The sequence below is a fragment of the Echinococcus granulosus genome, assembly GCF_000524195.1.
Source record: "Echinococcus granulosus chromosome Unknown EG_S00107, whole genome shotgun sequence".
In the NCBI taxonomy this organism is placed as follows: domain Eukaryota; kingdom Metazoa; phylum Platyhelminthes; class Cestoda; order Cyclophyllidea; family Taeniidae; genus Echinococcus; species Echinococcus granulosus.
Genome location: NW_020170487.1, coordinates 143,659 through 166,847, shown reverse-complemented (window position 1 = coordinate 166,847; position 23,189 = coordinate 143,659). Strand labels below are relative to the sequence as shown.

Below are 23,189 nucleotides of genomic sequence, written 5' to 3'. Positions count from 1 at the left end.
TGACGTCCACCTTCGGCAACTGCCCCGATCCTGTGTTCTGCAGGCATGATCTTAACAACTGAAGCGATACTAGTTGTGGCAAAGTTTGTTATGGAAATGTTTACGGTATCCGAGTGAAGATGTCAGTTAAGCCAATACGCGCCACCTTCACCACATCTCTGGGAAGTACTGAAGTGGCCAAACGGGACAGACATAAAGCCTTATCCACACAAAACAATTTTAAACCCCGTCCTTTGTTAAATGGTTCTGCTTCTGAGCCAATGTTTCTACGACTAGCAGTGGACACTCGAGACTTCCAGCACATTTCCCCTTCCCTAAAGCAGTTCTCATATAGGACAGACCTCTAAATCCAGCGGAATTGCCAAGAGTGACCAAGGCATTGTAGTCGGAAATCTTAGTTGTACGCAAATTCGATGACTGGGGCGTTTGGTTCGTGGGTAATACAGCGCCGACAACGCTGATGGTTGACCAAGGGGAGCGCCGGACGACGCTTAGAAGAGGAGATGAGCTATGTAATGCTTTAAGTGTTTGTTTAACTCTTTGCTTTGGTCTCGCGGGTACTTAGGGATCTGCCTTTAACTTCTACTGGATGGAATGACCTCCGGACGGTGCCAGCAGCTCCCTCCACCAGCCTTCTGTACGTTGATAATGCATATTCTACCCTAATATTATGCCTTCACTCATCCTCAGGGAAAGATTGGGGCGCTGCAGTTGATCCTCTACTGTACGTAATAAATGCAAATTGTTTTGTAGAACTCGATTTTGACGACTTCTATTTGGTCAAATTTTTGCGATTTTGGAGAGAAAGTGATCAAATGATTGCATACAAGAACTTGAAACTTTCAGAAGGGCAACTAAGGCAGTTGGTTTTCGTCATTGGAATTACAAAGGCTGAAGCGTTCAACAGGACATACAGATGAAGTTCTGCTTCTACAATGAGTTTCAGAGCATATTTATCACTTGTATATTCAAATTCAATATAAATGTTGGCCAATTTGTTTTTAACAGCATTGTCGTGACCTTCATGCCTACATTTTTTTTTGGAAACAGAAGTTAAAGTTGGCAAAATGTTTCACTGGGGGAAGGTGGCCCATCCTGAGGGTAGGTGGGCCAGAACAGCTGCCCAAGCCGAGATTATGTTGAAGTCGAATGCATCGCAACCTATGCACAAATCCTCGGTAAGATTCACTGTGGCGGTCATTCAGATCATACTGAACTCCTTGAAAAGTTGGAGGGTAAGGCAGCTAAACAAATTTTGCTTGAATCGAACCATTGCTCCAAGGAAATTTGTCTCACTTGTCTCTCATTCGTGTGATTAAGATGTGCGGCACAATAGTAGAGTTTGAAAATCGTATCCTCAAAATTTTGTGGTTTTCGTTTGGGTGGTATTGCCAATTTTATGTGACCTGATGGGTAGATTACAACTGATGATGGGCAAAGCTACCGGATTCGCCTGACCTTTACCTCGTTCGGCCACATAACACACGAGCGATATTGCTCGACGCGGGAACCTTGGAGACCGCTGCATCCATACGATCGTGAAAACGCCCCACGAACTTCCAGAGACTTCGTCTCTCTGCACGCTGCATAGATTGCCCCTAAGGGTACAGAACTACCGTCAATGCATCATTTTGCATTTGCAATGAATGGGATCCTCTCGATAGTGTGAATCTGACGAGAGGGAGAAGCAACATTGGGCAAGTAGAGTTAGTGATGTAAAAGGACGTGGTTTGAGGAGCTATCGCAGTTGTTGAACTGCAAAGCCCTCATTACCTTTTATTGGTAATTGAAGTGTCCTTGTAATTTTCCCCCGCTGGAATCAAAAAATGGATGGTGCATCAATGTAGTTACAAGTTAAACGATAAATCTAAACAGCGACTAGCCCTTGATAAATGTTGTCACTACGCAAGAATGTGCTCAATTGACGTGATTCTTCTCCCAGATTTGAACGAAGTATCATGGGTTGGTCGCATGAATGTTTCCAAGTGGCAGAAACCTACGAAAGAGGGAATAATAAGGCTGGAACTTGATTGCGATAACCACATCTGGATGAAACGACGGTTGTACGGCTCAAGATACTACAGACACGGATAAGTCCATACAATGTAATTACTAAACGACGCGTCTCCAGCCGTATTACCATGCCTTACAGAGCAACCAACTTCACAATTTTGTTGACGAGAGAATAGGTCGTCAAAATAACGGTTGGAAGAGTAATCTTCCGGGAATTCTGAAAACATCAACCCCAAGGAGAAACGCCCTGCGATGGAACTGCAGGAAACCAACGAGGCGAAGAAGTCATAGAAGATGCTCTTGAAGTAAACCTATTCCACCCACCCCCTGCACAACTGCAATTGCTCAACTCGTTGTGTGGGTGAGAAACGGTTGGTCGAGGCTGACATCACAACTACTACAATTCCGGGTTTAACAAATGTTGATTGCACTTGGATAGCTGGTCAATCCAACCCAATCCCACAATACCCAAAGCAGTACTCCTCAAATCACAGCTCCGTAACTGACTGCATCCATGAAACTACACCAACCAACAGAGGTCTCTGAGGATCAAGTATATCTAAAATGGGGATTTACCTCTTCAGGATGCTAAACTACCAGTAATGTCTTCGACGCCTTTTGACTGAAGGCAAATAATTGCGAAAAATCGGGAAACTAGGCTCAATAAAACTAAATTACCTTACATTACTTAAGAGTACCAATAACTTTGAACCACGCAAAAAGTGTAAGTCTATAAACCCAAAAGCAGCACTCCAAATTCATCCAAAAGTTTAATCAATTTTACCGCGAAAGGTGAACGCAAAAACTGAACCGGATAAGGGGATAAAGGGGAAAGCAGAAATACGAAAAGCAACGATGACTACGGAGGGGTGATGAGTAACAGCCTACATGCAACTATAAAAAACGATGAGAATGCGAATGGTGAGTGGAGGGTCAAGCACCGATTGTATTTGCCATTAACAGTTAGACTGCCAGTCTCACTGCGAGGGCCAATCGTAGGAGTCTGGTGTGAAGTCCACGTAAGAGGGATCGTAGGTGAGACTGCGGATAAACTCCACCTTGTCCTCCGGTTCAGGGTGATATTGAGCAGTGCCGTTGGCGAACGATTTCGTCACCAACTCGACAGCAACCTTGTGTGCCACTTCGCGCAGCTTCTTCACTGGTGGATAAGTACTACCTACTGCTAGGTCCTCCTCCGTCACCATATCCGCCACCGTCTAGAACGAAACAGACTGTGGTTGATCATATCATCAAAACAACAATGCGATGGTTTAGCCTGCCAACTCACCTTAGCGGCCGCAAGGAAGAGATCTTGAGTGATAGGACGGATGAGGGCGGATGTGACAGCCATGGCAAAACCAGGGAAGACGTAGTAGTTGTTGCCCTGGCTTGGGTAGTACTTTTGGCCCGAGGGAAGTTGAATGGTGGGGAATGGAGAGCCACTCACGAAGATGCAGCGGCACTGAAACACGAAAGCATTCATTTAAAAATATTGGGCTTCAAAGCTACGTCAACTGATTTGAAAAATAGTAACTCAGTAGACAGTGACAGGAAAGAAGTGATAGGAAACGCTATGTTTATCTAGCTCCCAAAGAGGAGTAAAAAAGTGGAGAGGATATTCTCGCAATTCAATTCGTGCAAGGGAGGCACAACAAGCAAAAGGATACACAAATGAAAGGGCAGACCAGGGCAAGTAGAGGCGCCACATACCTCCGTCGATTTGAAAGCTGTCTCGGCGGTACACTCAGCCTTCTCAGTGGGGTTGCTAAGAGCAAAAATGACAGGTCTCTTATTGAAGTTCGCCATCAGGTTGAGCACCTCGCGAGTAAACGCATGGGAAACGGCGGCAGCACCTGATGAAAAACAAGTGCGTAGGTATGCGCTGCCTCAAAGACGGTATGATCCAACTCAACACCATTCAAAGTAGCTAATGTTATTGAGCGATTTGTTAGCATCCACTCATAAGTACCAGGAATACTACTTCAGTTCAAGCATAAAAAGGCTGAAAGTGTGAGTGCGTAAAAAGGGAACTTCAGGTCTTTTGTTAAATGCAGTGCATTTTGTACGCACAATATCAGCAGAATTTTGCAAAGTATTATGCCAATTTTTTACAACTTACGTGCATTAATTAGCTGAGGAAATTACCTACTCAACAACCCGCGTACTTTACTGCATGTGGCGCCGATTATTGTGGAGCTAGTAAGACATGCAGAGCCATGCCGGAAAATAAACTGCGAAATAATCTAATAACCCACCAATCAAAACAGTTGGCTTGATTTGAGTAACGGCGTTGGTTAAACGATCCACAGGTCCAGAATCGTCACGAACGAAGGGAAGCTTGTGTGGCTCCGCCACTCCCTCAGGACGGCTCTGTTGCAAATGATGATGGTTATTTGATCAGTTTTGCATGTTCACAAGTAAACGTGACACTGGACTCACATCCGGATAAACAAGGTGCCAATATGTAAAAAAGCGTCTACGATGTCTGATGAGGCTCTAAGGCGAGTCTACATAAACATCAAGTATCTTACGCGTGAGATACACGAATAGTGCTAACACCGTGTTGAGACGACTTGCTTATTTACGGAGTGAACTAGAATGTCATTTTACAAATATCTAAGTTAACCTTGACGAGGAGTCCCTTGGAGTCCATCATATAGATGCGTGAATGAGCCTGCGCCTCCGACGCTCCCTCATCCTTCATCGCAGAAATGAGAATGTTGGCAATGCCAGTGGCAGCCTATTGGTAAAGAAATGCAGGTTACGCATTGTTAAGCTACTAATTATTTGCTAGTAGAATATGTTATTGTGAGAACCAGATAAACCTAGTCAAACTTACGCTTCCAGCTCCGTAAAAGAGGAACTTGTTGTCAATCAGACGTGTCTTAGTGATGCGTGTGGCAGAGATGAGGCCAGCCAAGGCAACAGCAGCGGCACCTTGGAAGTTTAAGGCAGAAAAACTAGCCCATTAACTGCGAGATATTGATATTCATACACGGATTAGCTACCGCACAACAGAAAATACAACATCAACCTAGGATACGAAAACGAAAGCAAGCTAGGACTTTGGCAAATATTTGGTAAAAGAGAAGTTGACCAAATTTTAGTGAAAAAAATGAAAGACTAAGGAGCATCTGAGAGCAAATTTACGAAATATGCCAATCAACACTAACAGAACTGATGAAGCCCTCATTTGCCGTGCAAGCCTATTCTCCAATGACCCCAGGAAGCTTGCTTACCAGAAGCACACAGATTTTGCTATCACGCTTCACGTAATAACCATTAACAACACACTTGCGACTACACCGTCCATCGACATGCAAAGGACCGTTTACAGTGCAAGTCGGCTTATACTCTTCTGAAAAATTCACTAACCATGAACGACCCTTGGCTATTTGAAGCTCAGCCCACAACGATGAGTCAACATAGACACGAAAAGGGACAATGCGCGTCCGAGTCCTGACTTCATTTAAGGCCCCACAGCTATCGAGGCCACCAACAACGCTGGTATGACGGGAAGCGAAACATTCGAACTCCAAACAAGAATCTAAATCACATACACAGAGAGTGCATGCTAATACCTGTTTAAAATAAATGCTAAATCCGAAAACAATTAGAAACGGAACATGGGGAAGAGCGCCCACGTGCGATCAGTGATCACAAGCGCGGTTGTTTGGGGAAGGACAATCCAGACACAAAGCTAAATAACAAACCTGGCGTTTTTACATTCGAAGAAAGGCGAAGGAAAAAAAAGAAAGCGGTAAGCAAAGCAATTAACAAATGAATGCGAGGAATGAAAGCGCAAAAGTAACGCAACAAATGCACTCCACAACAGCGAACGATCATGCTTTTCTTTAGGTTGTACGACACCCTCTCCGCATTGTTGATAAATTAGTAGCTTAACAGGCGGCAAAACTCAAAACCGCAGTAGACTGTTTTACATCACGTAAAATGAAATATGAAAGCGGTGAAATAACTTCCAAAACTGGAACAAGAAGGTAAACAATAAATGGCCGATCGAAATCGAAGGGAGCTGGAGTAAAATACAACTACCTTGGATGTCATCATTGAACACAATGTAGTTCTTTCCATAGCGCTCTAAGAAGGCGAAACTGTTCTTGTTTGCCATATCCTCGAACTGCACCGAAACATTGGGACCGTACCTGAAAAAAATACACAATGAAGTAAACATTCATGTTCAAGCATTTGAGAGCGCCCACTGCGTAAATAACGAGGAGTTCATAAAAACATTTAAACAGAACGTGTTAACAACCCTGTCCGGTACGTTTTGGAATAATAACAGGGCCTGACTATTTAGCGAACTTGCGACCTAAATTTGCGTTGAACCAACAAAGCTTTACCCCGACTTGCCCTGATCGAATAATCCGCTTCACTAAACGCTAATTTGTATGCACTGAGGATTCAACACTAACTCGTTTCAAAAACAGTAGAATAACATTCTAAAATGATAGTGATACAGCCCCAAACTACACCAACCTATAGTGCAAAACAATAGCTTATTTTGCAACGCAAAATGATAGGAGAAGGTCAGAAAGCAGTTGGGCATCCCTTTGACAGGTCCCCGCATTCAACTTTCCGACACTTCGCGTATTGAACAGGAATTCCGCCAACAAAATGGAGAATGATGTGCTTTTCTTTTGCATGGACTAATGCGAATCGCCAAGCGCTTTCAGTGCAAACGGTGTTCGTGTAAATAAACACAACCACGGTATGAGACATGAAAATATAAGACAACAGGAAAGCAATGCACACCAACTTACAGATCAACGAGTGACTCCAACACCTCATCCATCAACTCATAGTACTGGTCTGTGGGAATACGCTTTTGACGCAGACCCAAGTAGAACTCATTCTAGGAGAAAGAGAGATATTGCAACAGCCATGAATTCTCAGTTAGCAGCGAGTTCCCGAGCAAATTACTCACATTCAATAGGTCCTCATTATTGGTACCAATGTCAATCATTAGAGGAAGGCAGGCACGTGGATCGACGCCGCCGAGAGCTGTGTAAAGGGCGCACTTGCCAATTGGAATGCCCATGCCCTGAGCGCCCAAATCACCAAGACCTAGAATCCGCTCACCATCTGTCACAACTACGGCTTTCACACGCTTCTCCGGCCAGTTGCGGAGGATGCTGCGAACGTGACCCTTGTCGTTGCTCGTGATGTAGAGACCCCTTGAAAACAAACAGATGCGAGGTGCGGGACGGTTACCCTTAAATCTGCACGTGTCCAAAGTGAGGTGAAAATAAGGACACGAACGGCCTTTTAAGGAATTGAAATAAAACTACCTCAATTGGGAACATTAATTAACTGGCTGAAACTGCTGTGGTTTATGTGATCGTATGGGCTTGGGTATTAATTTAACCCAAACGGACATGTCAGTGTATCAATGGAAGAGTGGATAGATTGCTTTTGTGCACACCTTGATTTGGAACCAAAGGGCCAGATGCCCCTATAACTACCACAGAACCGGGATCATGCAATTTGTGCTACTTCAACTATCACAGGATGTGTATCTCCGTTTGCATGCTATCTTGGCAGCAACCCACACTTATGGACGGATGGTCGGAGGATACCTTATGATGAGATGGATAACGCAAAAGTGCTATCGATGACTACATACCTCGGTCTTCGCAGAATCATACCGTAGTTCAAACAAGCTTTCCCAACCGTAGGCGTGTAGATGAGAGGAAGGAGGTATTCGAGGTTACTAGTTACCACCTACAAGTTAAGCTGAACAACGAAACGTGGAAGCAAACTTTGTAAAAAAGCTTTTCGTTACGGTCTTGAAGGGACATAAGGGTATTGTAACGACCCAGATCATCATCTAGGGCGTACAAATTCGTTAAAACGCTCTGGACCTGCTCCTTCTGAGTCAACACCGCAGGTGGTAAAAGACCATGAAGACCCAAAACTTGACGCTCTCTGTGGGAATACGCAGCACCCTAAAAGGAAATTTAGGAAATAACCAGGAATTAGTTGGATGAGTGTCAGCAACAGGCGCAAGTTTTTTGGTACACAATCACTTATGTGAATCCGCGCCAGTCTTGTACGCCCACGAAGATTTAATATCGCGATTACCATCAGCTATTCTACCAATGATTTCAAACGCCGTAGTAGTAGTACCAGCATCCTCACCAAAAAGGCGGGTAAATTTCCAAGCTGATACAGTGGTATTTGCATTCAAAGTGTGAAAATTCGACAAAAAAAATACAAATGTTAGCGATCATCTATGACCGAGATACTTGCTGTAACAATATATAGGTACGGTCTGCGTGAGAAGGCCCGATGATGAATGGTAAAACAGCCTGATTTAAAGACAGCAATCGAAATTTCCTGCATGTACTAACAGCCATTATATTCGGTAAATCAATTCAGGAGGGAATGGGACACTTTAGTCTTGGGGCAAATGCAAAAATTCATTCAAAGCCTAATAGGTAAAAGCGATATCGCGATTCGAAAAACTAACCCGCCCTCGAAAAAGCCATCTTACACGTTGACAACAAAATTTGACAACGTAGCAACCAAACCGTACACATACACTTGTTCCCACATTTCTATAAGCACCGAAGACCTCTAAGGTTCAAGAATGCACCCGGAAATTTGACAGTGGCCCCTGCGCATTGAACAAATGCCAATGAAACAATGCAAATATTCAGTATACTCACGAAAATGCTTGGGATTACTTAGTCTAATCGGCGAAACGAAAAAGTGCCTAACTGATAAGCAAAATTTGCGGGAAAAAGAGAGTTGCTGACATAAATGCAATAGAATAACGTCTAAAATGCAAAATGTTCAAGTACTGGTTATAAATACCACTTTTGGGCACAGTATTTCTGAGACCTCATTACAAATACGCCCCAGAAGCGTCAAGTATTTAATGCAAAACGTCAACTGTCTTAGCCTTTCCAGCAATATTCCGCAAAATACGGAAGTCGAAATGCGATCTGATATAGGCGTTATTTCGCTGAGGACGCGATAAAAAGAAGCAGTGCAGTGCAACTTTATCAGCCACTAGAAACTCACACAAAGTGACAGTGCAAGTTTAAGCCCCAGCACTTCTTTGCAAATATAACCGGTCATAGAGTAAACCGACGTTTTTAACATATTAACAAAAACTAGATTCGTAACTGAATAGACTTACGAGACAAATTTGGGTCCCAATCCTACAACAAAACCGAACTCACCTTATTAGTACCTGGATCTCTCAAAATCTCTATCCCTCTGTTACGAAGACGGGGAAGCTGTTTCGTCAGACCCTGGACAAACTTACCAGACATGCTCGCAGTGGGTTCGAAAATCCAGTAAAGATTGAGAAACAAACTTGGTTGACTTAAACAAAATCAAATTTAAAACGACACATTTTCTGCGCCACGTAATAGCGTTAAAATATTACTATCTTTAAGCAAAAATTTTGCGTAAATAAAAGTAATAGATAAGTTGTTTGAAGTTATTTCATTTCCAAACAAACAAAGGCAGTGGACAGAGCTTACAGAAGGCCAAAGCGATTTAATGACAAGCAAACCCCTCTGATAAAATGTTTACTTTGAAGAAGCGTGCAGCCAAGCAGCAAGATAAAATATGATTTGAAACCCAACTATCCGTAAGCAAAGTTGGCATTCCATAGCCGCCTGCCTTAAAAGCTTAATGCTACCGACTGCAGAAATTTTATCATTGACTCCTACTATATTTATTTTATTAAAATACATAGCTCATATGCTGTGTAGGACCCACTAACTTGGGTATCTTACGGAAGCCCCGCAAAACACTTGTGCGTAGATGGCAACTGATCGGCGAATACAGAATTGGTGTACATCTTGTTCGGGATCTCCATTAATGCCTTTAGGAAGGGAATGGTTTAGAGTCATTACTGTAGAACCTACTTCCATTGCACATAAGCCTGACAAACGTTCCCTAAATATCAGACCATCAGTAAGATTTGCTCACCGCTTGTTTGAAACTCTTTTGATTCTACCCACACTTTTAGCATTTCCCCCAATTTTTTAATCACCACGCCGGCTGCAGTTATAATACTGTTGCACATCTACGATCTCGCATTGTGGATAAAAGCCATCAAACCTGCACGAAATAAGGCGTGGATTTACAGCTATTAGGGGCCCACTGAAACTACGCTCTAGAATTCCCCAGCCCAGAATACCACCATGTCATTGGCGTGTCTAGCCCAGCTGCCCACCCCAACTCTTTCTGCAGAGTTCCAAGAGGACGACAACCCCTATCTACTAAAAAAAGTTATAAATCAGTCAATCACCTACGGGAAGGAACGAGTCCACAACTGCCTTGACACCCTCTCCTTGTCCAAAAATCGTCCCATCCACTTTAGGACCTCAGTTTGTTTTGCTAATCTTGGGCAAACTTAACAACCCCTCGCATCGACAGCCTACCAAGCGGAGCCCCACGGGACGCTGAGGTCGGATCACAATGTTTTCCGCGAAGGATTTCTTTTTAAGAGCTATTCCCCTCGCTGGAAGTATTATCCTTACAGGTTACTGCGTTGCATTAAGTCGAGAATATGTGCGCCGTCAAAAAGAGAGAGTCAGCTATGTAGAGAGCGTGGATGAGGCCCAACTATATAGCTTCATGTCGAAAAAAGGGAAAAGATTTGACGTCAACAACTGGGAGAACAAGCGTGTCTATAGGGAATGGGAGGACCCATCGAAGAAAGGGTGAAGAGCACCGCCGCACTCTAATGCTTTTATACTCTTGATTCCTCTACTGCGTAATAAAACCTGACCCACTAAATGCGGTAAAGGCTTTTTCTTTGACCGCTCAAGTGTATTAATTGTGGCTCGGGGTGGGAAGAGAAACCATGATTCTACGTGAGCTTATGCGCTATATTAGAAAAATTGTTGAAATTTACAGCCCATGGATTAGCAATCATCGGAGCGTAGAAACTCTCTGTACTCCTCTTCTGTCATTAGATCGTCCAACTCATCAGAGGAATCGGGTTTCACCTTCAGAAGCCAACCTGAAATTGCCAAATTACCAGTTGTGTGATAGGTGAAAGGTAGGCACTGGCTATCAGTTCCTCTCTAGACACGCTGTGTACGCGTAGATTGCTGCGTTTTGTGGGTATACTTGGGATAAGGCTCCGAAAATTCAACCAAACGGTTTGCCCAATGTGACCTACCATCCTTTTCAGGTGATTTGTTTAGGAGGGATGGTTTGTCTCTGATAGCTTCATTTATTTCCTCGACAGTCCCGCTGATCGGTGCAAAAAGTTCCGAGGTAGCTTTGCTAGATTCGGCATTACCGAAGGTTTCTAAGATAAGCAGCGACTGAAAGACTCACTTACCACCTTTTCGCAGTTTGGTTCCGGGATCGGGGAGGTCGACGAAGACTACATCACCAATGGTATCAGTGGCAAACTTGGACAAGCCGACAGTGTATGTACCACTATCTGGACGGATCCATTCATGTGTCTTTGCGTATCTTAAACCTAAATGAAGGATAAAACTATACATTCGCAGTGCGTAATGGCGATCAATTGACGGCACGGCACCGTATAAGATTTGAGCGGCGGCCAAATACACGTTTTGAAGGCAACAGATGGGCTGAAGGGCTGCAAGTACTCATGCATGAATCTAGATGTCAGTGGACCATTTCTAAAACCTGTAGACGTAGAAACTGAGATTTCACGCTCTAGCAGGGAGGTGCAGCACAGACCGAAAACAAACACGCTTAGAACCAACTAAGGAATGATGCTTAATTTTTAAAGGCAAAAGGATAAGCTGAAATAACCACCTATGACATTTATAAGGAATCCAACATTTGAAGTTTGTTTACATACTGCTTAGGGATCTTGCTTGAAGAGTAGACAGAGTTTTTGTGCGGAGTAGCAGTGGGACTTGACGAATCCATGCCAAACGAGGTAAGAAGCCCACAAACACCATTGACACGAACACCAAACTGAACGTTTGGGCTTTATGCGTCCGATAATGGCCGTAAACCAATAAAATGGTAATAAAGGAATCAAAAGCATTACAAACCGTAACGTTCAAATCCTTGTGCAAAGTCATTTGTTCTCTAAAGCGATTGGGTGTTGGTTTTATTAAATAGCATCGTTTGAAGATTTCGGATTTCTTTAATGAACTTATAACTACGACCTTGTCCTTGAAGTTGGGCTTTCTCTTCGTCCGAATTGGCTGTTGGAGTGGTGTGTGGGTCTTGTTCAAGTTGGTGTCGACAATGAATTCTCGTTACAACGATCTATCTCTTTGTGCCTCTGGGATCGGTTGTAGGGTCGTTCGTGGACCAGACTGGAAGTGGGGAAATCAAGTAAAGCATTTACTACCCATTTAAGCACTACTGTAGCACTATTATTTTACACTCTTTGAATTTGGCGATTTGGTTGTAGAAGTATTTTGGGGTTTAGCTTGCGGTCTTACTTTTGAACTGTCTTCACCGAATTTCGTTTGTTTTTTTTGTCTTTTAACACGATGCACCAACTGACTCGCCTAAACAAATGCTATTTACCCGTCAAAACTATGTTTCAGGAGATTTTAGAATGTACAAAGCTTCCTAAAATGTTTTCCACCGGCGTCATCGGCTGTGTTATCATCCAGATAAAATGAAATTTTTTTAGGATGGCGGTAATGGTCATGTTGGTTCTCTTCGTCGTTTCGAAGCCCGCGGGGAGGCCGTTGTGTTATGGGACTCTGGCATAGTAGCCAACTACCGTTGCGGTGCCCTCGGTTTCGATTTGCGCGTGCTGGACAGCTCACCCACGGGTAGGCGTCACTTGGACACGATTTGTGAGAGCTGCAACGAATCCCCAATATATGGCATACGCTGGAAATGTATGCTCTGTCTCAATGTCGACCTCTGCTCTTCCTGCTACCATGGTGATAAACACTGCCTCAGTCATCCCTTTCTCAGAATTACTACACCGCACGGTGTTCGGTAAGTTATTTCCCTTCTAGTCATTTTGCCAGTGCTTGTGCACACTTTAAACTCGTTGACACCTAATTTTATAGAGTCGCAGTGGGACGCCGCTCAAAAGCCCAAAAGACCGATGCGGTTGGTCTTTTTCCACGAGCCCGCGTGGTACGCGGTTTCGATTGGCGCTGGGGCACTCAGGACTGTGCCACTGTGATACCCGCTTCTGCTTCTACTGCGGGTAACGTGGGCACCGCTCTGACTAACGCTCTGGTGCCGCAGACCTCCCCTGGTGCTTCTGCCGCCTCACCGCTGGCCACCTGTGAGAGTGCCACTCCCTGCCAGGGTCGAATTATCGATCGACGCGACTGGTTCCAGTGGGCACCCAAATCTGCTGTCTCCGTCGCTTGGGACTCTGGTGCCTACAATGTTTACCGTGTTGGCTACATGGGAATGGTCGATCTCAAGGCTGTTCGACCCGCCAAAGGTTTGATTACTTAAATTTATTATGCTCCTCTATGTGAATTGTTCAATACATGCCTTCTTCTATCAATTCCGGGCTACTTTTCGGGTTGTTGCTCATCCTATCCCTTCGATATTTATGTTTTATTTATAGCTTCATCCTCATTTAATAGCCTTTCCATGTTGTCTGTATAAGTTCAAGGAATGATATTCCCTAGTCAGCGTTTGGGTAACGATAGACCTAGAGCTTGAAGTCCAAATTGATGATCGTTTTGTACAAATTGTTCAAGTTAATGTATGAAGTTTTAAATCTCTTTTTTCTCACTCCTAGTAGAACTTTCTCCAGTAGGGGCGGTGTCTTATTATTCCAAATTACTAGTAAAATATAGCTACTAAACGATCATTTACACGCCCCTCTAACTCATAATTTCCTTCCATTGTGCTGCCATCTCTATTGGGTAGATGAGGTAAGCAATTGATATTCTGCACCCTACATTTTATTGGCTATGGGCCTTGAACTTGAGGCGTGTAGTAGTGACTGCTTATGCGTGAACAAACTTGGTTGGGCGTAATTACAATCGACTTCTGTCCTCGTGGTACTTTACATAGATAGGCCTATCGGATCCCTTAATGTTGTTTTGTTTGACCTTAGTTGAGTGTTATCTCCGATTAAATTGTAAATCCTTAATGTGCTTTTACTACCTTGTACTTGCAGCAATTGTAATTCTATGGTTAACTACTTCAAATTTTCGGATCTTGGCTGTCATTAATGATCTCTTGCTTTCGCTTACCTATTTAGTCCTTTCCATTTAATTCTCGTTGCTACTCTTCTTATAGTTTCAGATAACAAAATCCTCGGGGTACGTTTTACATGTTAGCTGTGCCATTGCAAGGCTTCCCATTGTTACACATCTTTTTTCTCCCTTTAATGAATTATAATCGCACGCATCTGCTATCCCACTTACCAGACCAATTTTAGACCAAGTTGACATCCTTATCGTGAAACCACTCCCTTTATTTATGCTACTTAAACTTTTCTGTTTTCCAAACAAATTGATTGGCGACAGCGCTAATTAGCTTGTCAATTCTAACTTGCAAACTGTTTATGTAAGGCACGGGTGCGTGTTTTGTTTCTAGGAGGTTCATACTACGCTGAGCATCTTCCTCTTCTCGGCGACCTTCGAGATCTCCCTTCTCAATTGGAAACCGATTCTTCCACTTCCGTTATTGCTATACCCTCGCAGCTGCAGCCACCACCGTCCCAACCGATCGAAAACATCGTCTGGACGGCGGCTCCGCGCACTCGTAGTCAAATTGCAGCCTCATCTTCGACGGGGGTTGCCGAGGTCTATGAGGAGTCAGTGGTCATCGATCCGGGAGACAGAATTCCTCTAACTGACGCGGAAAGTGGGGCTCGACCCAGTTCAGTACCTACTCAGCGCCCCAGGGGTGGTGCTGGCGGTGGAGCTGGGTCGTCGCGGACGCTTCTGGCAGACCTCTTCTGTGCTGGTGGCGGTAGTGGCTCCGCTCCCTCTGAGGATGGCAGCGCGGTTACTCTAGGAAGCAGTTCGCCACTCGCCGCCTCGTCTCGTCCCTCACCTGCCAGTAGGAGCAGGCAGACGGTGCTACCGGGGCCTTGTCGATCGACTACGCTTCGTTTGCGACCTGGAGCTGTTATTCAACTGCGCCTACGATCGATGGTGAATGAAAACGCGGTGGCTGCGGCAACTTCTTCTGGCTCGGAAGTTCGTTAAAGAAGTTCTTGGTTGCGATTGTTGTTAAAGTATACCTACATTTAAGCTATTTATAGTTTTGTAAATGGTATACTACTGAGAAAGATGTGTTTAGTAAATCTTGTCTCGTTTCCGATTTAAACGAGTTTAAATTTTATTGCCGTTTAGTCTCATTTACTACTGACCATTCATATATTCCGCATTTTCAGCATAATTTACATATTTCCTCTGGATTTATTTAGATGCCACAGTTCAGAGTACTTTCAGTGGCTTCACCTCTTAGAACACCTACCTATTTTTCCTTTTTTCTATGCTCTATAACAACTTCTACTGGATTCATTGTTCTTGTCACTTATAACATTAATTCAACTCAATTAAACAACTTTTCACATTAACTATGCTTTCTTGTGATTTTGTAGTTAATCGGTGTCACCCTCTGAATGAAGTTGATAGCAAAAGAGTTTGTTGCTTTCTTAGCATGGTAACACTTACTAATACATGCAGAACTCCGTCTCGTTCCTTACCTTTTCGATGTTCCGATGTGTTAAAAGCGAATAGCGGGGCATGACTCAAACTTACATGAATTGTGCTTCCAAAGTAAGTAAAAGCATAGCAATGTGTGGAAAAGAATGGTATCTTCTGTAAACCCCGTCTTTGGAACAGTTTGGTTTTCTGCCTCAACTTTTAAAGAAATTGTTTACGCATCGGTATTTTTTTCGCCTTCTTCCACGCGTTTTCCCATACCAGCATCAGTGTTGCCGTTTTCAATATTTGTGGGTAAGCTTTAGCGATAGCAACTTCAACTTCTGGGAGTAATCTTATTAGAGCCACTTTTACTGAACTCTTTTTCATTAGGTTATAAATAGGTAATGTCCACTCTCTCGAAGCATCCTACTATCGCACAAAAATACTCATTTTTGTCATGTGAATGTGTGTCTTCGGTAGTTCGTCTGGCAGTTAGCATTTAGCCCTGATTCTTCCATATCTCAGACTATAATCCTCAATTTCGCATCAAGGCTTGTTTCAAATCATTTGTTATTGTCTCCACAATTTTTAATCATAGACATTCAAAAAGTCGCATAATTGTTATGCTCACTTCTCCAACCAGTGATATCCCTATTACTCCCTATTCCCGAGGTCTCACAGCTAAGTGTCCTCTTTTAAAACACCAAGAGTTTTTTATAAAATTATGCTTCAAAAAATGTCACCTTTAAGTAGCTGTACCTATTGGCCAAACACAAATTTAAGTGTGTGTTTTAGCTCATTTTCTGGTCTGTGGCGCTCGTATTCCTCCTAGTTAATAAGTTGTACGCGTCTGGACTTAATTTTATTAAATTGAACGGAAAGGTATGTAAGGTAATAACGAAAATTGCGACTACGGAATGCCATGCCTTGAAAATGGTGGTCGAAATCTGTGGATACCGAAGTGCCCACGTTGGTAATTGTACAATTAATCCTCTGCGTTGTCACTTTTCTGCGTCGGCCATCACAATGTAATCGGTGCCTTGAAAAACATGCATGAACCATGTACAAAGTTCATGTGGCGAGAACTTAACGCATGAATCTCGTACCCCAGGTCGCCGATTCTGATGGAATGAGAGTTATGCTTTCTTTATGGGCTACATTGTAGGACTTCATTGGTGTTGCGGTACAGCAAGTGTATTTCATATGCTTGTCGCAACTCCTAAGAACTTGCCTAAAAGGCGAGTTGCTTGGCAAAATACATAAAATAGCTTCGCAAACCTTGTGTTTAATATTTATTCCTCTTGCCACCTTTTTGTTTTTTTCTAGGCTGTTGAGCCGTCTAACCGAACTCCATTCCTCCACGCGGAGCGTGGCATGACTATCTCTGCTTTGCTCACACACCATAACTACACCGTAGGCAGGTTCATAATGGACTTTTCAGACCGTTCAAATTTAGTGTTGTTTTAACTTTTAATTGCCCTGTCACAGAAATCGAGACCAGGGTGAATGCCAAAAGCGGACGTGACCTCTATAACCCACAGGTTAGGCCATCCACAGCACAGGTTTACCTTCCGTGACGTTTCAGTTTGAAACTCATCAAATAAAATTAGGGTTGTTGCAGGTTGGAAGTCCTTCTTAGAGGTGGAACCCTCTCTGTAGATACGCAGAGGGGCAGATTGGCTGTAAGCGAAAATATTGTAACCAGAATATCGTGCCACCAAGATGGAGGCTAGAGATGTCGCGTGGCTAAATGTACCATTGAAAACATAGTTTTGCTACGGTGCTAACTTGGTTTGTCCTATTTTATGCTGCATCATGTGAAACGCCATGCTGTTCTATTTTTTTGTCTTTGCTGCCTATCCTTTTCCCTGTAGTACCTCTCACTCCCCAGCGTGGTTGAGCGCGTGGACGACGCGACAGGATCGGTTGTTCTCCTTATCCCCCAGACAGGACAGCGTTTCACTCTCACCAGCTCTGCTACCGCCACTTGTCAGCAGCAGTGGCAGGGACGAAGCGAAGAACGACTGCCCTCTCGTCACGTCTCTGCCAATTCCAATCTCATCACACGCATGCGACGTCGCGATTCCTACGCTCGTGCAGCTGCTGCTGCCTCTGCCTCCACTTCCACGTCTGCCGTTACCGTTGGGGAAACTGGTCTCGTGGATGGTCAACAACCGCCTGAGACGTCACAGCCATCCCAATCACAATCGCAGGAAACTCATGGTGATTTACCTACGCCAGTACCGTTACTTATTTATTTTTCAGGAGGTAGTTAATTCTCCTTTATTCGGCTTAAGAGTCTATGCCACGCAGTCTGTTGAAGCAGTCGAGCAAACAAGTAGCGGAAGAGCTCATGTTTGCAGCCGCTGAGGGTAATGTCAAAAAGATTACTTGGCTCATCAAGCACCGTGACATTGACGTACGTATTTGACTCTTATGAACTTTATCGCTCTCATTGTTGGTCATGCCTACATTATTCAGTGACACTTTTTGTTCTTCCAACACTTTTATCTATCCACTTTGTATGGTCTTTTATTTCTAAAAACAAGGTGATTCGATCAAATTCTTAGTTGATGCGATCCCATCTTAACTTTCTGGTAGGTATGAGGATATGCCTCTGTTCAAACTTCGTCGGTCCTTATAAACTTACCATTATCTGCCCTTGTCTCAATCAATTCGCTCCAGACCTTGAATAGCTAATTTAAGGCAGAACCATTTTGAGGTATTTGTTTGCAAGTTTTCTTCCTTTCTCTTCCCTCCTCCCCTGTGTAGATAAACACGCACTATGCGGGGGCCACCGCCCTCCACGTGGCCTGCCAGTCGGGTCACCTGAACTGCGTGGATGTGTTGTTGCAGCATGGTGCAGACTGTCGGGAGCGCGATGCCGACGGTAATCAGGCGCTGCATGCAGCGGCTCAGGGCGGTGCGCTGCCCGTGCTGCGTCGCATCGCGGCTACTCTAAGTCTAATAGAGCGCGAGCCTCATCCCTTCACCTCGAGCACCGAGGTTTCGCTACCACCGGACGTGAACGCACGTAACGCGCTTCGTCAAACACCACTCCATCTTGCCACTGTCGGTAGACATCTGGAGTGTGTCAGGTCGCTGCTGGAGGAGTTCAATGCTATCCCTAGCCTTCAGGTGTGTTTCTTTGGGATGGGCTGAGGCAAATGAGAACCATTGTGATCGCAACTCTATATACCATATGAGTTTGTTCCCTTCAATTGAGGGAGTTAATGCTCCTCACGGTCTACGTAAGCATTATGCGTTCACCTTGTCACCAGCACGACGGGAATTCTCAATGTTGGGTGATTAGTAGATGATAAACTCAAAGAAGTCCCCATTTGTTGATATTTAAATTTGAGAAGGGTATGTAGTGGAAGACAAACCATTGAACAATGTGCGTGTACAGATAGATAAGCACAATGAAGTTACAAACTCTCGCTTGTGTTTTGTAAAGGACTGGCGAGAGTTATTATCCTACTTTATAAATATAGTGAAAGCAGGTGGCACCGTTGCTCAGGAGGACACCAACTGTTTATCACCTTGATGTAGATACTGACGCTTACAATGCTATTGTGTATTTTTTTCTCCTTGTTTTAAAGCAAAACGCTTTATAAATTACCATTTTTAAATGCACAATTTGAGGAAGCAGTAGTCTTTACTCCTTTCAAAAGAATAACCTGACAAGCCTTGGTGACCATAGGGATAATTTGCATGAATCTGGCCTGGCGAAGATCGGTCTTATTTTTGTGCTAATTTTTCACTCATGACATCACTGTTACCATGTAACAAAGGGTTTCATCTCTGCCATCAAAACTTGTAAAGGTGGTTCCGAAGTGGCATTTTAGGACTTCAAAACGAAGAATGTGCGGATGTAATTACGTCGAATTATCTAATTTCCCTTTTTTCCCCGTTGTCTATCGTATGAAGAGTGTGTAACGGTAAGTAAAAAAACTTTTTCAGCGCTCTGAGCTATTTTCAAATGGACCTGTTGGTTCTTTCTTCCAAATCATTGGATATTAAAGTAGTTGGAGTTGTCTTCAGGCTAATTTTACCGAGTTTGCATGTGTGCACAAATGGATGAATCGAAATGCACCGGCAATCCTTCATAGTGTTTGGCATTTTTAATTCAAACACAGGGCATGCCTCAATTTCGGTGGCCCCTTTGTCCAGAGCCTAGGCTACCTTACATTAAAAAATAGCATAATTATTTATTCAACAATGATTTTACCTACTTTTTCCATTTTTGCAATCTTTTTGGCAAGTAAAAAGTTAAACTTTGAGGAAGCTGAAAGTGCGATTTTTCTCCATCCGTTAATGCCATCTGATGGCCTGGCCTTCCCAGCAGGCCTAAGGTATGAATTGGCTAGACAGCATTATTTCAGGCAGAGTACACTTTCGGAATAGGATTTATGTGTGGCTCTATTGCCGGATTTTAATGCTTACTGTAAACGTTTTTTCACAAATAGAACTTTTAATTGAGTGTGCATTTGACAAATTTAGCTCTTATAATGACGTGATAATTTATTATCTCATGGTACATTTCAAATCGCATTTGTTAAAGAACCACTTTTGAGTGCGTGCGTTTGATTCTTGTCTCTCGTATTACGTTATTTTACGACGCTAGTGACCGTGTAATGAAGGCTGCTTTTGATCACTTTTACTTGCTTATCTGTAAAACCCACAGATTTATTGAATGTATGCATTTACTGCATTTATCCATGCATTTTCGAGAATTCCAGATTGTTTTTTTTTTGCGTCTTACCCTTCCCAATTCCAAAATAAGCAGTCAACCACCAAACTCGATATTTTCTATCATGGGCCTCAACGTTCTACTGAAATGTGTTAAGTAGAGTATGTTGCTTACCATTGTAATGCTTTGGAGTTTTAAAAGCGTCTTACCAGAAGCGTTTCGTTATTATGGCTTTGTGCTGGCTATGTCCGGTCTTAGCCTACACGTACAAAACCCCTTTTGCCCTTAGGATTTAGCTTCCGGTTGAAGGACGGATTTATACTGATCTCCGTAACTCCCTGGGCGTTAACCTTTGGCATTGTCTGCACAAACAAAAGTATGACTACTTCTCCCTAATTAGCGTTTTTAGAATAAGTAAAATCCTACTGATAAATCACTCCAAATAATGACTTTGGATTTTTTTTTACTGTCATTGTGTTTACTTTAGCGTTCGATGTAGTGAACGATCATCATACGTATTACCTCATCTCCTTTTCTTTTCCCTTACAAGAGTAAGTCACAGTGACTACAAAGTATCCTTTCGCTACTATTATCACAAAACGTCAAGTGTAAGAATGTCTCCGAGGTTAATGAACTTTAGTGTATTGTGTGAACTAGCCAAAATCATAATCAACATGAATCGAACGTCCGATTCCCGTGTTCTCCATGCCCCTTTTGCCTGAAATTGCACTTGCGGATACAGAATTTTAAAAAAGCGATTCAGTTCTATCAAAAACACGATGCATCTCCTAACATTACCCCCCAGAATGACTGCGTGGAGAGGATAAACATGAGTTAGCATCACCATGCCCGAAAGACGGGAGTCTATGCGCCCTATTCTGTTTCCGACTTACTTCCCTTTTTTGAGGTAACACTAGCCGTGGTTTTCACTCCCTGTCTGGTGAGTCGCGTTGAGAGGCGCGCGCAGTTTGCTGTCTCAACGACGAATTTCGTAGTCTCATCTACCGATGATCGCAGTAAAATATGTTCTTCAAATATTGGTGCGTTTTTCAAACCTTTCTCGAACATCAATCTTGCAACTAGTTTCTTTTAACGGAACGCTTTTGTTGGTCTGATGGATATTATAAAGTGCCTCTGTCAATATCTGTTATCTGTGGTCAATTGGTGTTTCGGCGGTTAAATGACATCTAACAATATTTGTTATATTTCAAAGTGAGGCACTGATGTATCTCTGGGCGCTACCTGCGCGAGCACTGGAATAGTGTGGCTGGGTGGAAGTGTGCAGTGGAAGAATGAAGTCATTTTAAGGCATGACACCTCCTGACCACTTGCGTTGGCTGGTTTGCGTGTTCCCCTTTGTACTTTCCTAGTCACTTAAGGTCGCACTGCACTGTGTGACACGAGCACGCCTCAAGTTGTAACAACAGTCCACTCTATCAAAAACACTATAAATGAACTGTAGAAGCATTTCTGAGGGTAATCAAAAAAAATGTGCAAAGGTGAAATTATCGAAAAATTTAGCATTTTAGGTCTATCTATGTAGCCGTGCTTGTTTTGACATTTGTTTCTTCCTATCTCAGCACCTCACTGTACCCTTTGATTGGGATGCAGTCACGTAACATATTGGTAATTGTGTTGACCAGAAGATTGACTGAATGCTTCAGACTTTTAGCTCTCTAGTATAGCCATTTTTGTCCTCTGAGCATCCGATTTAGAGATACATATGCAGGTACGTATTCAACGGCATGCCTGTAACGTTTTAATAGGGTTCCTTCTCCTGCATAATCGGAATTTTACTCTTCCTTACAAATTTGCCACTCTCTTGGGTGAATAACCAATTTGACCATCTGGGTTCTCCCTAAATGAGTATCTTCCCTGCCTTGTGTTATCGCTTTATCCGATAGACGCGGAATATATTCTGGTAGCGGTTTGAAATGGACCTTATAAATGGTAAACAACGGGTTTAGCGGTGACTTTCCACCCAGATACAGGCAGGTGCATTAGCATTTAATGGTCGCGTCTAATTTTAGTAAGCTTCTTATTTTGATTGAAAAAAATTAAATATAGACGCCTTAATTGAACCTATTTTACCCCTGATGAGCGCCCAAGTTTGCTTTAAAGGCATTAGCCGGCATGGGAGTCGAAGATTAGCTTTATTTTAAACATACTGAAGATCTAACTATCTAGCCGTGCAGGTGACATCAGTCTGTGTAGTCACATTTACAATTAAAGCAAATATCTTTTTGTGCTAAATCACCATATGTTGGCTTGCCGTGAAGGACTTTTGTTCTTTCATGATGCGTAGTTTTGATAATGTCTTGGAATTTGGAAATTGGGTGATTGTTGTTATTCTCCAAACGACAATTTGCTTATTGTGGAGGGAGGCTACACGTCTCTTTTCTTGTAACCCCATTCTAATCATACAGTAGGCTATCCTGTTTTTGTATTTAAAAAAAAATTACGGTAATATTCGATGCTCCAGTGCATCTTTCTCAAAAAAGTTTTGTGAGGACTGTATCATTCCAGGAAATTATCGGGGTGTGATATCTCCTATCCTCATCTCAGAGGGAAAGGATAACTGCCATAGCTGTAACCAAAAATGAGGTTCCCTGTGGATACTCAAAGAGTGGCAGCTTCCGGACTCAGTCAAAGAACGTCTATTAACAGCTTAAAGTAACATTGAGCAAACTATCACAAGTAGTCAAAACACTTCATTTTGTGGTAGCTTTCACCTAAAGGCTCGTCGGAAATGTAATCAAGCCTTATCCCCACGCTTGTCCTTAGTCTATCGTTCTCACAGGGTCCGTGACCCAAACAAGCGGGCGGTTAATTGTATCCCTACCTAGTCTGAAGAAAAAGCCTTAGCAACTTAGACAGATTTTGCCTTTTTTGTTTCCATATTGATT

General features: G+C 43.1%; 3 protein-coding genes across 3 annotated transcripts in view; 1 reads left to right on the top strand and 2 right to left on the bottom strand. All coding sequences in view use genetic code 11, as the record gives it.

Annotated features, from left to right (window-relative positions):
• Nucleotides 1–2,990: 2,990 nt before the first annotated feature.
• EGR_08476 (NADP-dependent malic enzyme) lies at nucleotides 2,991–9,314 on the bottom strand (the record flags this gene model as incomplete). The annotated part of the gene is made up of 13 exons (XM_024497725.1): nucleotides 2,991–3,230; nucleotides 3,302–3,475; nucleotides 3,724–3,866; nucleotides 4,269–4,383; nucleotides 4,640–4,753; nucleotides 4,853–4,950; nucleotides 5,294–5,560; nucleotides 6,067–6,176; nucleotides 6,795–6,886; nucleotides 6,959–7,208; nucleotides 7,658–7,755; nucleotides 7,794–7,979; nucleotides 9,222–9,314. The coding sequence occupies 13 exons, from the start codon at nucleotides 9,312–9,314 to the stop codon at nucleotides 2,991–2,993; spliced, it is 1,980 nt and encodes a 659-aa protein (XP_024347866.1).
• A 1,608-nt stretch (nucleotides 9,315–10,922) lies between these two features.
• On the bottom strand, nucleotides 10,923–11,945 carry EGR_08475 (Glycine cleavage system H protein; the record flags this gene model as incomplete). The annotated part of the gene is made up of 4 exons (XM_024497724.1): nucleotides 10,923–11,020; nucleotides 11,183–11,314; nucleotides 11,348–11,491; nucleotides 11,843–11,945. The coding sequence occupies 4 exons, from the start codon at nucleotides 11,943–11,945 to the stop codon at nucleotides 10,923–10,925; spliced, it is 477 nt and encodes a 158-aa protein (XP_024347865.1).
• Nucleotides 11,946–12,240: 295 nt separating this feature from the next.
• Nucleotides 12,241–23,189, top strand: part of EGR_08474 (E3 ubiquitin-protein ligase mind-bomb) — a gene marked incomplete at both ends in the record, with an annotated part of 47,949 nt that continues 37,000 nt past the window's right edge. The window contains 8 exons of the mRNA XM_024497723.1: nucleotides 12,241–12,330; nucleotides 12,638–12,954; nucleotides 13,029–13,417; nucleotides 14,530–15,137; nucleotides 16,917–17,003; nucleotides 17,465–17,813; nucleotides 17,888–18,009; nucleotides 18,363–18,728. Coding sequence (XP_024347864.1) covers nucleotides 12,241–12,330; nucleotides 12,638–12,954; nucleotides 13,029–13,417; nucleotides 14,530–15,137; nucleotides 16,917–17,003; nucleotides 17,465–17,813; nucleotides 17,888–18,009; nucleotides 18,363–18,728 — 2,328 coding nt within the window. The remainder of the gene's footprint in view (nucleotides 12,331–12,637; nucleotides 12,955–13,028; nucleotides 13,418–14,529; nucleotides 15,138–16,916; nucleotides 17,004–17,464; nucleotides 17,814–17,887; nucleotides 18,010–18,362; nucleotides 18,729–23,189) is intronic.